An 18,153-nucleotide genomic window follows, 5' to 3' on the forward strand; every position below is an offset into this window, starting at 1 on the left:
TGTTTAAAGTGACAATCATTACACTCCAAGTCTAATATCTTCACACATCATCTCATATTTCTTGTTTAGGCTATAGGCTACCTGACTAATTTTATAGTAAAATTTAAAAAAATGTTTGTTTCGCTTTGCCCCACTATTTGGGGCAAAGCAGAACTTCTGTTCTTCGGTAACTCCTGAAAGTGAAAGGGGGTTGTTTTATCTTGTAGGCTAATTAATTTTTTGAGCGTTTGCAGTGTTACGCTGAACCCATGAGCAATGCATTTCAAAGACAGCTCTTCATTTGGCTCACCGCCAGAATATTCCAGACAATACTTCAACAAGTAAAAATTTCGCTCTGTTGATCTTGGTGTTATGCATCATTGACTCAAAGCCTTTGCACGTAGGATACCCGAAACTGCCTAGATTAAGCTTCTAAGGAGGCTGTCTCAGTCCCAGTACAAAGATTCCTACAATCAAAACCAATTGTTTCGGTAACAAACAAAGGGTTAAAAAAACTCTGGCAATCTTAATTACTGGTAGGCTACTGATCAGACAAACGAAAAAACATAGCCGAATTAAGTGGATGCTTTGCCAGCACATGACTGACACCTTCATCATATGAACTCACTCGCCGTCACAATACTTCGTTTTGGTAATATAGTCTATTCCATTTGATGGAAAGTAAAATTTGCATTGATTGAGGCTATCAGCAGTCACAATACTGTATCATGCCTTGGCTACTGATGACAGCTTCATACAAAGCCAACAGTTGAAGGTTAATGTGTCCTGAAGATCTGAACCTTCAGCTCGGCTCAGACGAATGCTAATAAAAGTTTGCTGTTTCAATTCCACCATGCACCCATAAATACGCTACAACAACTAACGAAAAACCATGACCTTTTACCGCCATCCTAGATCTCCACAGTCAGCGCTACAGGGGAGATGTGCTATCGATGGGACACTATCACCTATGGGACAGCTCATTATTTCTGAATATGTGTGAACATAAGAACTGAGATTTATGTCATGGAATCGAGATAAACATTACATCATGGTTTACTTACTGGTGTACTGTGTAGCCTACTTAAGTGATGAGATCAGTTAATTGTTTTTTTTAGCTCTCAGAGTAAATTTGAATGGTTGACTGTTGTTAATCGTTTCTATACTAAAGCAAGGTTATAACAACTGGGGCCTGGCGATAAAGTTTGAGTCATATGATTAGCTTTAAAACTATAGCAACAGAAAACTACATGTCCAACTGTGACAGATTTTCAGGCAAGTTGAACACAAAATAGTGCTTGGTTGAGCAATGTGACAATACAATCAATTACATTAGGGACACTCGACGAGTCAGTTTACACTATTTCCCCAAGTTCTCAAGCATCTCTTTTTTTCCACCATACCTTCAATAATCCGTTGTTGTAGGCTACCCTGGAGGTAGATTTTTCAGAATTTGACCTGCAAATTTCATCTTTTGTTTTGCTAAATATTTGTGCATTTGAATGTCTAATAAACATGTGATGTGACTTCCTTTATGTAAGTTAGTGCTGTGAAGTAGGCTACCGTTCCGTAAGCACTAAGGTTAACAACATTGTTTCTCATTGCGATACGTCAGACACGCGTTGCTATATCTAACTAAGTGTCCCAAAGGACGTACCTTCTTGTCCCATTGGTCAGTTATGCAACCAACCAATGGGACACTTGAGTGACATTTTTTAATGAGATAAAAAGCAAATAACTAATATTAAATTTGTTACTAATTTGACTTCATGTTATGAAGCAATGACTAAACTTCACAACACAATTCCTTTATTTTACAATTTGAATTAAAAAAGCATTTTATCAGTAATAAATTAATAATGTCGTTTTTGTCCTTTGGGTGGCACATCTCCTACTCAAATTCAATGTGCTGTTGTAGGTCAGTAAAAAGCAAAATAATGTAAATCTGCCTCAATCAAAAATTTTCAAACTGAACAGAAGTATCTTCTTACACATAATTTAGAGTTTGATGTATCATTTCACTGATCCACTCACACCCAATATCCGGGCAGCGCGAGTCTCAACTGGCGCGAAAACGATAAAAAGGTTGACAAATTTTTGAAGTGTTGCCAATTGTGTTGCTTTTTGACCAGACCATCGCAAATTTCAATCCATCCCATGATCCGTCAAAGCATGTTTGGATATTCTGCAATGAGCAAATTCAATAGGAATTATTTGTTTTTTTATGTAAAGAATTTGTCAACTAGTTGCAAACTTTAAAACTTTGCAAAAAATATTGACTGGACAACTCAAAAACAAGTTTGAATATTAAGTGAATAGCTTTTCCCACTTCTGCAAAAAAGTTTAAAAGGCGAAATTTTTTATCTTAAACAACCATTCACGTATGTTGCTGAATTAAACGCAATGAACCTGATTATTTTGCAGTGAAAGTTTATACTTTATTTCAGTGGCAGTTCAAATTTTCATCTGGCAACTTCAAGCACGTGTTACTTTTTAGTTGTTACTGTAAACAGCAGTGGCCTACGCTTTAGTCAGTCACTCAGTCTCAGATTCTCAGTCATGTTTGGCCTAGTGAAATTAGAAGTTGACAATAAATTTTAAATTCTTATTTTGTTTATAGTACATGCACAGTTTGATAGAAATGTTTACAGTGCTGGCCAAATTATTAGCCATTTTTCTAAAAAGAGTATTTTTTCATTTATTCTTTTTTAACTAAAGTCTGCGCAAACTGAGTGATAGTTATTTAATGCTCATAAAGTAATTACTGGCTGCAATCTTTAGTTAAAAAAAAACATAGTTAAATAATGTATACTATAATTTAAAAATATAAACAAAAAAATGCCTTTTTTTTCAAAAATGGCTAATAGTTTTGCCAATACTGTATGAAGATTTTGAAAATTGTGGGCTGTTTAAATGATTTAGCTATTTCAAGCTCATCATGTTTATTTCATTCTTATTTTATGTGTATCAAAAGTTGCCACCAGATATTGTAGACTTCTGTTTTGTATACAATGGAAACTACTGCAAGTCTGTTTCTAAACGATGGCAGTAAATACACTGGAGAAGTATTTGGAGCTCCTGTTGATGTCGATGGAGAAATTGGTATGTCCTTTAGAAATGTACCTTAGAAATGAGACTTGTATACTAGCTCCCTTTTCTCAAATTAGGGCTGAATTCCTTATCTGACCATCATAGTTTTGTTTGAAACTCAATTTTTAAAAATTTTGTTTGATTTGCTGTTTAAGTTAATAGATTTACATTCATTTTAATAAATTTCACTTTTGCTATTTTTAAAATAGATCACAACAAACAAAGTAGCAGTAATATTTTCTCATTGGTCTATGTGTTTTTACTTTGTATGAATGGTCAAGTGCAATGGGCTTGCTGATTCAGTTATGGTAGTTTTTCTTTCTTGTCTGGGCTTCCATATCAGGGCGATGTTACTACTAAATAACCATTTGCAATGCCTAATAAATGTTTTACCACATTCTGTTTTGATAAAATTTTCAGAAGGAATCATTGATTGTATTAGCCAAATTTGGGCAACACTAAAAGGCAGGAACGCGGAAATAAGCCGAGCGTGAAATGGCGTATTATCCGCAGAAGTAGCGATTTAATGCCGATGTAGAAAACGCGGAAATACGATCTTGGCGTCCATAGGCTACAGTTTAACATAGCGATAACTTCATCATGAAAGAATGAAATGTTGCAACATGGAAAAAGGCGGAAATGCGATTTTTAGCAAAAACTCACCACCGAACCTACTTTTATGTTGAAATATCATTGAAAGATATTGTTTAGAAGCAATTGTGAGGTCATTAAATACTTTGACTGTTTTAATTCCGCAGTTATTGGAGTAAATTTCAAAAATGAAAAGTAATTTATTTAAACAGGAAAAAGGCGGAAATGCGATTTTTAACAACAACTCACCACCGAACCTACTTTTATGTTGAAATATTATTGAAAGAGATTGTTTAGAAGCAATTGTGAGGTCATTAAATACTTTGACTGTTTTAATTCCACAGTTATTGGAGTAAATTTCGAAATTTAATAAAATTTATTGAAATAGGAAAAAGGCGGAAATGCAATTTTTAGCCACAACACAATACCGAACATTTTCTTATGTTGAAATATCATTGAAAGATATTATTTAGAAGCAATTGTGAGATCATCAAATACTATGACTGTTTTAATTCTAAAGTTATTTCGGCTTATTTCCGCATTTCCGCCTTTTAGTGTTGCCCACCAAATTTTGTCGATATTGATAACGATAATCCAAAGTTGGCCAATATCACTACCAATATATCCAGCGGCGCAACTAGAAAAAATCAAAGGGGGTCGGCAACGAGAGAGAGAACTAACAATTATTTGTAGAAGTGGATATATCACAGTTAGATTGTTAGAATATTAGCCTAGTGTAATTTGACAGCGCAATGATCCAATTCTGTGACGTGCAAAGCGACCGTTTTCGCTCTGTCCGCGCTTGTTACTCTCTCAAAAAAGTTTCCCGCGCTTTCGAAAGTAGACAGCAAATTGTTTGCTCTCCAAGCCCACATTTTAAAAAGTAGTCCACACAAGCTTAGGGCCTGGATACACGTCAAGATTGTAAAGAAAATTTAATTGCCGTCTTTTTGATACCAAAATTATAAAATTGGTTTAAGAATGTGTGAAGTTGCGACCATACGAAGATTACAAATCAGACTAGCCTAAAGCCAGCTGCAGGTTCTTTTGGTAGGTTAATAAGGTTGCATCCTAAGTTGGGATGCCCAAAGTAGAATTTCAAATCCTTAAGATTCGAATCCATCCAGAATCGAATGTAAAAACCGCTTTTTATCGGGTAATTGGATTCGGAAATAATACGGAGAAAAGAAAAAAATTGAAAAAATGCTCCGCCGTCCGCAAAACGCCTGCAAGTCACGTGCGTCGTGCATGCCAATCCGTTTCTGCATGTGATGAACAGAGGTCCCTTACGTGTGTGCGCGCGCGCGTGTTGTTTTGAGAGAACAAAGGAAAGAAGAAGAAAACGATTGAACCTGAGAATGAGAACTTGTTAAAATGATGGCTTTGCAAAGCTTCTTTTTCATGCCGTTGTAAGCGTAAAGCTGAGCCGGTTTCCCAAGCCATTTTGTTTTTATGACATCATATTGCGTGAATAAATGACGGTCTGTTAATATTTTGTATTGCGGTTTATGCGGCTTGAGCGTGAAACAAGTTTGGTATGCATAGGACGTAGCTTGAACGGACACACGTTAGGTAGTACGTAAGTCTCAGTCTAGTTAGTCGTCCCTCTTCTTGAAGTTGCAAATCTTAAAGGGGGCTGTCATGCCGACTAGACAGCCCCCCTAGTTGCGCCCCTGAATATATCTATGTCTTTAGTTTAATGTCTGCATCAATATTTTTTACTAGTGAAGTTCAGTGGAGTTTTGCAGCAGTGTTTTACTGATTGTTATTTTTAGTATTTCAAACTGGAATGGTCGGATATCCGCAATCCTTGACGGATCCATCATATCACAAACAAGTTCTTGTCTTGACATATCCTCTCATTGGAAATTATGGGATTCCTCTTGAAGAAGATGATGAGTTTGGATTGGCTAAATGGTATACACAATCTTATCATACAAATACAGACACAGTTATGTTCATGCAGATGGTTCATCCCTATTTAGGTAAAAAAACATTTCAATCTGCTGAATCATCTTTAGTTATCGAGATTGAGTTTTTAGCTTTGACAGTCCAAGATAAACTTCATGAAAATAAAGTTATTTGTATTGCATCAGTAATCAGTATACATACCTACAGAATCTTGTGATTGTGTGGTCAAAACTGAAATTTATTTAAAAAATGCAACGCAATAATGGCCTGATGTGTTTATGCTTCAGATTAGATGATTGTAGGCAATTATGTCTGCCGCTTTCAATTTGAAGTTAACCGCATGCTCATACTTTGTGTCGATTTCAGGTTTGAATCCCACAAAATTCATGTTGCTGCTTTGATTGTTACTGAATGTTGCGACCAGCCCAGTCATTGGTCATCATTTCAAGCTTTGTCCTCTTGGCTCAAACAACACAACATTCCTGCGATAAAAGGTAAAATTTGAAACTTCCTTTTACTTTGGTAGGTTTTTTGTTTGTATCGAAAATGGCAAAAGAAAATTTCCATCAGTTCTGTTCTGACAACATCTTGACATTTTCATATTCATGATATGATGATTAGTTGGCCACTGCAAAATAAAAACAATAACAAACTCGACCAGTTTGCACCATCTTTATCTCTTTTAGTATTAAAACAAACTGTCAATTTAATTGTCACTGTTTTTTTTTTCTGAAAGGATCTACAATTCTACATGGTGAAACCTCTTCAATTTTCCTAGGAAATGTTTTTGTTTTTTTCAGGAATTGACACGCGGGCACTAACAAAAAAGATTCGATCGCAAGGTACAATGTTGTGCAAAATTCGAATCGGTGATGTTACCTCGGTATCCGATCAGTATGATGATCCTAATTCACTTCATCTGGTTGACATTGTGTCACTGAAGGTATTCATCACTTTACTGTCGTTTGATGCATGTGTAGTTTACTTGTGAAACCATGTTCTGATTAAACTTTTGAAACCAATCAAAGTGATTGTGCACCTGTACTTTGATTATATTCAGCTAGTAAGAAATTTTGTGTAACTGTTGGGAGGATTGTGTGAAAGCAAAGCAGCGTTTGTAAAATTTTGTTGTGAGCATCTTGCTTGAAAAATAACAGCAAACTTATGAAGGAGAGTTTCATGCAAGCCAAAGTTTATGCACTATACATTTTTTTTCATCAATCACTACAATAGTTGTTGAAATCTTAATTTGGAAACCAAGAACCAAGAAACTTATCACAAATTAAAACTATGCCTGCACAATACATGAACTTTTTCAGGACACCCGAGTCTACAATGAGAAAGGTACTTTTCACATTGTTGCGGTTGACTGCGGCATAAAACACAATCAAATACGATGTTTATGTAAAAGAGGAGCGAAAGTGACTGTTGTTCCTTGGAACTACAACTTCAATAAAATGGGTGCGTAACTTGAATAGCCTAGTAGAAAAATTTCGTGTCTATGTGAACGCGATTGGATTATATGTGTGTTTTGCTTTGACTTCTAACTGCAGTTGATCTAATAGCTTATTATGTAACTTCATCGCTTATCCTGTGTTTTTTCTGTTACAAATTTAGTGCAACTGTTATTTTATTATTCAAAGTCGAATAAATTGTTATCCATCCGGTTGTGTAACTTGTGATGCTAAAGTGATGGTTTTATATTTGATATTTCAATATACATATAATTAAATATTCCAGTAGACTACGATATTTTTTTTGGGGTGAATAAAAATTTTAATTAAAAAAAACCTTTGCAGCAGTAACTATGCTTTTTCAGAATTTGACGGCTTGTTTCTCAGTAATGGGCCAGGCGATCCCACAATGTGTAAAGAAACTATTTCCAACATAAAAGGTTTGTCTGTCAATTCAATGCGACTACCAACTGTCGATTCAAAGTATTTTAGTGATTGTTAAAACTAAACTCTGTTATTCGTCTTTTCTCGTGCTATGTGGAAATATACTTGCAATTTATTATTCTCCCATGATTATTATCAAATACGTGGTGGAACTTTCAACAACACTTGCTGTTACTGTTTTGATTAAATCGTGAATCGTTAGTATTTTTGGCTCATAGCTGAAAATGCATTTCAGTTGAGCTCTATTATTTACAGATAGAGTAACCAAATGTTTTTGTTTTCCGATTATTACTTTGAAAAAAAGCAATAAAAATTAACACGGTTCTTAGTTATTTCTGTAACAGGTGGAACATCTATGTGATACAGGGTTATAGGTTTTTCACAATAAAACTATTTTTTATTCAAATCTTGACTATTTCTTCTTTGTCGCAGCTTTTCTTAAACGCAAATCCGCATTGCCATTGTTCGGGATATGCCTTGGCCATCAGTTGCTCAGTCTTGCCTTGGAAGCTCCCAGCTTCAAGATGAAATTCGGAAATCGTGGCCACAATCAACCCTGTCTGTTGTGTGGCACTCAGAGGTGTTTTATTACTTCACAGGTAGAACTCATGTTTTAAATCCCAACTTTAAAGAGTTGATAAAAATCCCTGAATAATCTATTATTGATTCGAATGCAACATCAACGATGGGATTAATACAAGATAGCAATTTAGGTCTTCACAGCTATCGGCAAAGACATGCGATGACGCGATTTGACACGTTTTTATTTCAAGTTGGGTTAACTGGCGAAGTTAACAAAAGTTTTTTTTAGTTAATTTACTTGGTATGCTGAATTTTGTTTCATATTTTCTCCCTGTTCCTTCCGCATATCAAAGAAATAAAAGCTGTTGTTTACTGTTTTAATTTAAAAAATAAGCGTTATTAAGGAGAAAAATGGAACGTCTGGTCAATCTATTCAAAAAATAATAGCCCAAAATATGTATCATAAACTGTTTTGCAAACGTTTCGAAAACTAGACTATTTTTATTTTCAGTATTATTGAATTTGATAACAAAACAGTCTAGTTTTTAAAACGTGTGTTCAGCATGAATTTAGGTTGTTTATTTTTGAATTAGATCGACCAGGCGTAACTTGTTGTATAAAAATCAACACCTTTCATTATCCGTTTATGTTGACAGAACCACGGATTCGCTATGGACACGAGCCATCTACCCGCTGGCTGGTCTCCTCTGTTTGTCAACGCGAACGACGACACCAATGAAGGAATTATCCACGATAGTTTGCCTTTCATAAGCGTTCAATTTCATCCGGAACACACTGTAAGCTATAACAAGACCTCGGTTCCTTTTCTGCGCATTTTGTCACAAATACCCACAAATAGTTTTATGACTCAGAAACTTCTGAAGAAATTTTGTGATTTCTGTAAAACTTCAACTTTTTTTGCAGATTACGCTAGAGTAAGAATAAGGCAACCGACTTTGAATTAATTTTCGACTTTCGTGATTGAAATCTTAATGAGACAGGGCTGTGTGCGCGATACTGTTAAAATTATAACATACGAAATTTGAAATATCTTCTATGAAACCAGCAAACGAAAATATCTTTCCGCGCAGCCTGGTCCTTGTGATCTTGAGCCAATCTTCGACGTATTTGTGAGAGCAGTGAAGTTGCATAAGGACTTACCAGGTCAAGTGAAGCCAACAATGAAGGAGTTACTGCGCAAGGGACTCGGCGTGGAAAACTTGGCTTTGAATCAATTTCTCAGGCGTCCGAAGACGGTTCTCATTCTCGGATCTGGAGGTACGAAGAGAAAGTGAAAACTTTCACAAAATTTGACGTAATTTATCATTAGAGGATAAACAATGTGCAGAAATTCTTTTTTAATGAGTGCTGTGTGGTCACTGCATACTTTGTTGTCTCGTCTCCGAATTTTCGTCAGAAAACTCTCATCTCAAAATTATCGAAAATTCCGCAGTTAAAAACATAAAAAAATATATTAGTTTTTGGTTAGATTAATGTGTTTAGTTCCATTCACCAAACAAACAACACGCACACGAGTACACTATCATTTCATGTTTTGCGCTTCACGTCACAAAATCTATAGAAACACTATATTTCAAAATGTTTTGATATTTTCGCTGCGTTGCTTTCAATTTGCCACGCTTCAATGATCATGGTTTGTTTGTTCACATTGTTCTGATATCGATCGCAAAGAAAGCGGCCTGCGTGAAGTATCCCTAACCCAAATATGTATGTGCATTGTACAGTTGTACAATATTGTGATACCTCACAAATCTTGGCTTATAAATGCACTACTGAAACTGATGATATGAATTTAAGATTTTCTTAATTATTCATTCACTGAATGAGAAGTACATGTCCCAAATCACTGACATATTTGTGGATCTGTAATTTTTTTTGCACTGCAAACCTGTTGAAGATATGCGTAGTTTCAACGGACCGGTAATGAAACTCTGGTAGTTCAAAACAAAACGAAAAGGAACCAGAGTTGAGTGCAAGTGAAATTGTAAATTTAATACAACTCCTTCAAAAATGTCTAAAAAATGAATAATTTTTTTCTGTGCTGACTAGTTAAAGCTGTGGTAGCCCACTCCCTCATTGTCTGATATTTTGAGTGTAGCAGAGTGCAAAGGCAAGCCCAAGCTTTCGCTGAAACAGCAACGCGGTTCAAGAGCAATGACGTGAAGTACGTTATTCGGTACCAAACATAAACAAATCGAGATTACACCGCCGATTCTTGCTGTAGGTTTGAGCATCGGCCAAGCGGGCGAGTTTGACTACTCTGGCACTCAAGCCCTCAAAGCCATGAAGGAAGAAAAGATTCGAACCGTGCTGATAAACCCGAACATTGCGACAGTCCAAACTTCTCGTGGACTTGCTGATAAAATATACTTTCTTCCCATCACACCGGAGTACGTCACCCAGGTATGACGTATTGTATTATTTTGTATTTGATTTCGGATAGTTTGTTGGAGAAACCAGGTCTTCCCATGTGCATCTTATAGCACATTGTTTTTGTTGGACAAATGATATCTCTACCGTGTGTGTTTGCTCCTTTATGATTATAACTGCTTTCCTACATCAAGGCGCATATGATATGTTACTTGAATGCTTCGGTGATTCTTTACCATTGGCTCTGTGCTGCTTGAAATTGGAGTGTTATTGTGTTTGCTGTTATTGACGAAAATCGCCATCAGAGCAAGCTCTAGTTTCAAGACTACTTTTGAAAACATTACATTTGCGGTACTCAGTTTTGCTTTCCAAGCTGCACGAGTCCATCTTGTACTAAAGAAAGCTTTGATTATGTTCCAGTCCTGAAGCATTAATTCCACTTACAATGGTTGTGCTTTGTTCTCTTTTCAGGTGATTGCCTCCGAACGTCCTGACGGCATCCTGCTAACGTTCGGCGGCCAAACTGCGCTCAACTGCGGCGTGAAGCTCGACAAAGCGGGTGTTTTGGAAAAGTACAATCTTCAGGTACGCGTTAAAAAGAAGCCTGGCAACTTTGTGTAACTCGCAACCGTGGTCGAAGTTTACTTCTAATCTGATGCGCCCGGCCCCTTTGACCACCATCGACGATGTTACGATGCAAATTGAAGGTTCAATTTTGACTGGCTGCTGGTCAATGCAGCACTGCTAGCTGCCCGTTCGTAAAATAAGTTTTGAAAATAATTCATGAAGAAATTGAAACTACAGCGATTTATCTGAGTCGGTACAGAATGAAAATACTTTCGTCAATGCAGGTACTTGGAACCCCGATTTCATCTATTGAAATGTCAGAAGACAGGAAAGCCTTTGCGAACGAAATGCTCGCCATTGGCGAGAGAGTGGCTCCAAGTGATGCTGCCTACAGTCTGGAAGAGGTGGGTGCTTAGTGCGTTTTCTTTATTCCATGGCAATCCTTTGCAGTCAGATCATTGCAACCATTTGATCTCTCGTTTTCAATTCACACCACATACAGGCACGTGTGATAGCGGCGAAGATTGGCTTTCCCGTCTTGGTGAGAGCAGCCTATGCCTTGGGTGGACTTGGTTCGGGATTCGCCAACAACGAAGAAGAATTTTGCGCCATAGTGAAAGCTGCATTTGCTCACACAAAGCAGGTGATTCTATTCTTGCGATTCGGTTAAACTTAATACTAAAATATTTAAACTTTTCTGTTAGTGGATCTTCGTTTGTTATTATTATTTGATGGTTATGCTATCCCGTTTAGAAAACATATATTAATACGCTGGAACAAGAGTTGCAAGTTAGATGCCCTCTGAATTTATAATAACGTTAATTTATTTTAGTCACTTGGTTTGTTAAAATCCTTGTATGAATCAAAAAAATGCTTTTTTGTATTGGTACCAATTCTGTTCAGCTGTGCTAGTTAAGTCTTTCTGTATATTGACCACAGAACTGGTAACAAACGAAAAACCATAATTTGTTTGTAACTGGAATGCAGCTTAGTGGCCGACACAAACCATGTTACTGTTGTATTGCGTTCTGTCGAAACTTGGTTTTTACCTGTCTCATTTCATAGGTTTTTATTGACAAGTCGCTGAAAGGCTGGAAGGAAGTGGAGTATGAAGTTGTCAGAGATGCATATGACAACTGCATAACGGTAAAAGTTATCTTAGAAACACGATGTTTGGTTAAAGTTGTAATAACAGCTGGGTCATTCTTTTTCAGATCATCCAGGCCATGTAACCCACCATCTCAGATTTTAATGAAACTTTGCACAATTATAGAGAAAGTTGTACTGAGCAAAATGAAACCAATTTTACCGAAATCGGTTCAGTACATCTGAAGTTATGCGCATTTCAAAATGGTCTATTTTGGAATCACTCAAGCGTGAAAATTTACCCAAATTTTAATGTGGAGAGTTTGATGTTGTGTAAATCAGCAACATTTTAAGCTATGACCTTCAGATTTGGTGAAGATACACTTGAAAATGATTGTCAACCTCTTGCAAAGTTTTGAAACTCTAGGTCACGCATGAATTATTTTGTCGTTGTTTTAGTTAGGGTGCATTTTTGAAATCAATCAACCATGACGTGTTTTTGCGATGTTGTGCCGAACAAAGCGATACATCAATATTATCAAGTAAGGTATCAAATGAAAGGTCTTGACAACCTCTTTCTGTTGGTAAAATAAAACATGTGTGTATTTGTGTCTATCTTGTTCAAATAAGCAAAAGATTAAGAGTTGTTGTTTTTCATATATTTTTATTGAAAATAACACTTAAAGTTCATCATTTGAACATACCCAAGTAATTGGCAAATAATCATGCATATAGTGTGCGCTTATTATGCATGAAGTGATCTCCATTTTGTTGAAATGGTACTGATAGATTGTTGTGAAAATTGATATTGTCCTCTAGTTGTTGCAAGATTAGGACTATCAATAACACACAGCACATGTTCGTTTGGAAACCAACATTTATCCTGGTGTTTAGGCCAAGTAAATGAATTTGAAGGCCCATGTGGTTGCATAAAATTGATCAAAATGTCTCCATTGTTTTAATCTGCCTGTAGAATGACACCAACATACCATTTTTCATCATAGGTAGCAGCAACATAGTCACCCTGTTTAGGCACTGGACTTGAATCAACAACCATGCTGGAATTGAGAGACAGAGGATGAAAACTACTGGTGTAGGAAAAATTTATGACATTGCTGATTCGTTTCATTGAAATTTTTGTTTGACTATCCGGTCTGAAAAAAATGAAATCCTCTTGTACCTTTGATTGTGGTAGCAGATTTAAAGCGATTTTCCAAACTTTTACGCGCTAATTCAATATTCCCTTTTTGAATTTTCAAACAGTGAATATTTGGCAGTTTTTCTTCACAGTGCATAATCATATCATCTAACGATCCAATTTGATGTTGAAGAGGTCTTCGCAAACTTTCCATGGCAGTTGAACGTTTTACTGTACCCCCAATCCCATCACAGGGTGACTTGCCATGAGAAGTTGCAAAGAAGGACCATGATGCTCTGGTGCCGAAATCTTGAGTATGCACACACAAGTTATAAAATTTTTTGCAATTTTTACACTGTGCAGCACAGCCATCCGAGAAATATTCCACTGTCTGTAGGTTAGGAATATTGCTGTTCAAAACTTTGATGATTTCTGACTGAATAACGTAGACAAATGCAACATCATGTTGCATGTCATCAGATAAAAAACAGAAATTGATGTGTTGAAGTTTGTCATCTTGATTCTTGAAATAGCATACTGCTGGGTGCACTGAACAAGAATTGTGGGACCAATGATATCCTTGAACCTCATCTTGAAATCGGAATGTGTAATTTTCACTGAAATCCAGAAGAATTAAAACTGATGACAGATCAAGATTTTCTTTTCGGTTTCGAAGATAGTTGGACTGCTGTTTGGCAATGTATGAATGAGATATCAAATTGATTAATTTTTGGACTAAAACTTCAATAAAATCTGCAACAGTCATCTGTCTTGTGATTAATTCAGTGCGGTCAACTGCCGTCCATTCCTTGAATGTTATGATATTGTTTCATCCACATCCACAAATTTGTCATTTAATAAAGCTTCTAAAACTTCTTGTTTAGGGCAATGTTGACATCTCATTAGCATACAATCTCTATTTTTCGTGTCACAGACCAACAGCTTGATGAGATCCTGGTATCTTTCTTCAATTTGCGCTGCATCTATTAGCAATATAACATTTTGGTGGATTGTGCAAACGCAGACAGAATGAGTTCCAGAACACCCAGCAGTAACGCACCATTTAGGTCTTAAGTGCAAAATTTAGAAAAACTGATTTTGTCTTTAGGATGTTTGTCTCGAAACACCACGTGTAATTATTTTAATGTGCAAAGGATTAATCGTTTTTGCTCCTATACATTTTTTCTGATGCTCATCCAATCACGGATGCCCGGCATAATGCGAGTATACTCGTTGTTACAGTAAAAATTGATTATTCTTTGCTGAAGATCTTGATGCAGAGTTTTTCCTTGTCTTGGTGAGTTGGTGGTGGCATGGTCAAAATTCCATCTTGCTGCAACAAGCTTCTTGCTGTTCTAACCATATACTCGGAAACATCAAAATAATCTGCCACTTTCTGACGACTATAAGATAGAGGAACCATTGTCAACATTTGGATTTTTTGTGCTCTTGTTGCTTCTGATTTGTTGATCTTTGATTTCAGCAATTCCATGAGCCTATTGAAAGAAGTTGCATTATCTGGCATACCAGTTGCATTGGTGTTACAAGAAGAAGCAGTATCAGCCATATCTTCTTCTGGAACCTTTAACATTTCTTGAAAGTTTACGCAGCAAGCGGCGCGGCTTTGTGATTTCAACCTTCAACGCGGCGCGACAAAAAAAAGTCGAAAGCGGCCACGTACGCTGCGCGGCTTGCATCACTAATAGCCACTACTGTAATTGCAGCTACTGTTATTATATTAAATGACCAATTAGGCTGATTCATTGAACAAGCATTGCATTTCAAGAGTGTATTTTCAGCAAAAATATATGAAAAGCAATAACTCTTAATCTTTTGCTTATTTGAACAAGACAGACACAAATACACACATATTTTATTTTACCAACAGAAAGAGGTGGTCAAGACCTTTCATTTGATACCATACTTGATAATATTGATGTATCGCTTTGTTCGGCACAACATCGCAAAAACACGTCATGGTTGATTGATTTCAAAAATGCACCCTAACTAAAACAACGACAAAATCATTCATGCGTGACCTAAAGTTTCGAAACTTCGCAAGAAGTTGACAATCATCTTCAAGTGTATCTTCACCAAATCTGAAGGTCATAGCTTAAAATGTTGCTGATTTACACAACATCAAACTCTCCACATAAAAATTTGGGTAAATTTTCACGCTTGAGTGATTCTGAAATTGCCAATTTTTAAATGCGCATAATTTCGGATGTACTGAACCGATTTCGGTAAAATTGGTTTCATTTTGCTCAGTATAACTTTCTCTACAATTGTGCAAAGTTTCATTAAAATCTGAGATGGTGGGTTACATTTTCACTTTTTTCTGGATGATTTGAAAAAGAATGACCCAGCTGTCTTGATCACTATATCCTTTTTTTTTGGCTGCATAGCCGAGTGGTGAGAGCTCTGGTACGGCACTTAAAAGGGCGCTGGTTCGACACTGCTCAATGCATGTGGTTGTGTCATTGACAAGACACTTACAGTAAAGGCTTGCCTGAAGATGGACACGAAGATTGGCTTCCTTGCCTTCCCGTCCACTTAATCCAAATCTTCGACCACGGGACGCAAGCCTGAATACAACAATGTATCTTATTGAATAGCAGAAAAATTTCGAACGCGTTTATTGAATACTTTACACATTGATTAAAGATTCAGTATTTCTATATGTTAATTCAACGTTGCAATGACTCGTTTTTAATCGAGAGAACTTGTTCAGGTTTGTAATATGGAAAATGTCGACCCCCTTGGCATTCACACCGGGGAGTCGATCGTGGTCGCCCCCAGTCAGACCCTCACAAACAACGACTACAACAGGCTTCGTACTACTGCGATCAAGTGCATTCGTCGCCTGGCTGTGGTTGGTGAATGTAACATTCAGTACGCGCTCAATCCCGAGTCTGATGAGGTGAGAGTTGTTTAAACCGGCTTTTGTGACGTATCCCACTGAAATAGCAAGCCTTTTGTTATATTCATAGTAGTAACATAATTCGCGCCCAAACGCTTGCGTAATTCCTGTACAGTACTTCCCTCGCTTTGCTACGCTTGGTTGGTTCACCGTCACGAAATAGTAAGTTTTGGCGGGTGGTGCTATTTTGACCATGAACAACAAAGAAACACATGTCGTCGTTGTACAGTATTGTGCGGCGGCTGAACAATTTCAACTGAAATACCTTCCCGAGTAGTGAGAACTTGTACTTTTACAAGAACAAGACAGAAAAATGTGCGGTGGTAAACAGCCTTCAGCTTCGGCTGTGTTTTTGTTACGAATACAGCCGTCTGTGGTTTACCGTGATTATAAAAAAAAGAAAACTAACTGTTGCGATTATGTTTACAGTTCTACATCATTGAAGTGAACGCTCGCTTGTCTAGAAGCTCTGCGCTGGCAAGCAAGGCTACCGGCTATCCTTTGGCCTACATTGCTGCCAAACTGGCTCTTGGCATCGCTTTGCCAGACATCAAGTAAGCTAATTAAACAAATACACGCTGAAGTCACTTAACCTCTGTTCTGGTTTTTCGATGTTATTGAGGATGAAAAGTTAGACAAGGATCCTTCATTTAAGACGCAACCGAACAATATTAAACATAGTAAGTAAACAAATTTAGTCCGGTTCTGAAACTTGTATAATTTATTGATAAAGCTTTCGCCACCGTAAAAGCGGCTTCTTAAATTATGCAAGTTTCCTAACCTGACTGGTTTTGTTTACTTGTCAAGTAAGCTGACCGCGTTTATTGTGTGTTTTTTGCGGGACTTTCGTTTCACAGAAAAGAACAATGGCCGTGAATTGAAGCGAAACTGGTATTTCTTACTGGTCGAGAAGACCGTGTTACATTTTACTAAGTCAATATCCCGAGATGACAAATTACAATAAAACCAACTAAATTTACTAGCAGTTGTTTAATTTTTTGAAAATTTATGGAATATTGTTACGTTGATTTGTTAATCATTGCCTAAGTGACGTAATGGAAAATACCACAATCTCTCTGAAGATCTCTATTGTTTTTTCTTAAATCTGACGTTAAAACAGCACAGATAGTTCCTCATGGGCGAAACACGTGTCTATCGCTGAGTTCCTGCTACACTCGACTGCCGAGAAACACAGCACAGATAGTTCGACATAAACGTAGACACACCAATTGGAGATAAAAAAAATTGTAAAATAAAATACGTTCAAGAGGGTTGTGGGCAAGTTTTTCTTGCCAATTTCAGTTTTCTATTTCGAAATGACTTCATTATCAAGCGACATCGAATCAATGTAAAACCAACCTCGTGTTAACAGAAACAGCGTCACCAACTCCACAACAGCCAACTTCGAACCGAGCCTCGACTATTGCGTTGTGAAGATACCTCGTTGGGACCTAAGGAAATTCAGTGGTGTCAGCACGCAAATTGGAAGCAGCATGAAGAGCGTTGGGGAGGTTGTTTACGTATTTTTAACATAAAATTGCATAAAAAGAAGTTGCAAATATATCACATGTACAAAAAATTGATACTGTTTTTCGAATCTTATTATTACCAAGTGTTAAATGATGGGAAAGTTGCAACACAGATATCGTCCACAGCGCAGACAGCAAATAGTCGTTTTTTCACATAGATGCAACGTCTGGAAAACGCCTTTGTATATGATTTCCTAAAGATAAGTTTTGAGACTTTGTATATAGTCTGGGAGCCTACGACAGAAGATTTCACCCCATAAGGTACAAAAGGTTTGACCCCTTGAAGTTACTGGGGTCAACCATGTCACTCACAAAAAGTATGGAAGATTGACCGCACCGGGTGGATCTGGACCCTAGAGCCCCCTAAAAAGCCCAAAAAGGGGGTTAATTTCACCCCATAAGGTACATGGACCAAACTTGGTGAAAACGAAGTTCTATGTCAGGACATCACAAAAATATCAAATCTAACAATATTTTCGAGTGGAAAGGTGATGTAAGACTCCCCCCAAAGTGACCCCCCAGGGGGTTAAT

The 18,153-nt window shown here is 37.0% G+C and overlaps 1 protein-coding gene across 1 annotated transcript in view; it reads left to right on the forward strand.

Annotated features, from left to right (window-relative positions):
* The first annotated feature begins 2,952 nt into the window (after window positions 1–2,952).
* The window catches only part of LOC145786556 (multifunctional protein CAD-like), a 32,955-nt gene continuing 17,754 nt past the window's right edge, over window positions 2,953–18,153 (forward strand). Inside the window, exons 1-17 of the mRNA XM_082598232.1 lie at window positions 2,953–3,081; window positions 5,436–5,577; window positions 5,938–6,065; window positions 6,372–6,514; window positions 6,891–7,032; window positions 7,391–7,465; window positions 7,902–8,068; window positions 8,648–8,788; window positions 9,083–9,269; window positions 10,237–10,415; window positions 10,854–10,967; window positions 11,234–11,353; window positions 11,452–11,592; window positions 12,015–12,095; window positions 15,905–16,093; window positions 16,523–16,647; window positions 17,466–17,604. Of these exons, the coding sequence (XP_082454358.1) occupies window positions 2,991–3,081; window positions 5,436–5,577; window positions 5,938–6,065; window positions 6,372–6,514; window positions 6,891–7,032; window positions 7,391–7,465; window positions 7,902–8,068; window positions 8,648–8,788; window positions 9,083–9,269; window positions 10,237–10,415; window positions 10,854–10,967; window positions 11,234–11,353; window positions 11,452–11,592; window positions 12,015–12,095; window positions 15,905–16,093; window positions 16,523–16,647; window positions 17,466–17,604 (2,304 nt within the window). The 5' untranslated portion in view covers window positions 2,953–2,990. The remainder of the gene's footprint in view (window positions 3,082–5,435; window positions 5,578–5,937; window positions 6,066–6,371; window positions 6,515–6,890; window positions 7,033–7,390; window positions 7,466–7,901; window positions 8,069–8,647; window positions 8,789–9,082; window positions 9,270–10,236; window positions 10,416–10,853; window positions 10,968–11,233; window positions 11,354–11,451; window positions 11,593–12,014; window positions 12,096–15,904; window positions 16,094–16,522; window positions 16,648–17,465; window positions 17,605–18,153) is intronic.

This window comes from Aplidium turbinatum, chromosome 17, assembly GCF_918807975.1.
Source record: "Aplidium turbinatum chromosome 17, kaAplTurb1.1, whole genome shotgun sequence".
Taxonomy (NCBI): Eukaryota; Metazoa; Chordata; class Ascidiacea; order Aplousobranchia; family Polyclinidae; genus Aplidium; species Aplidium turbinatum.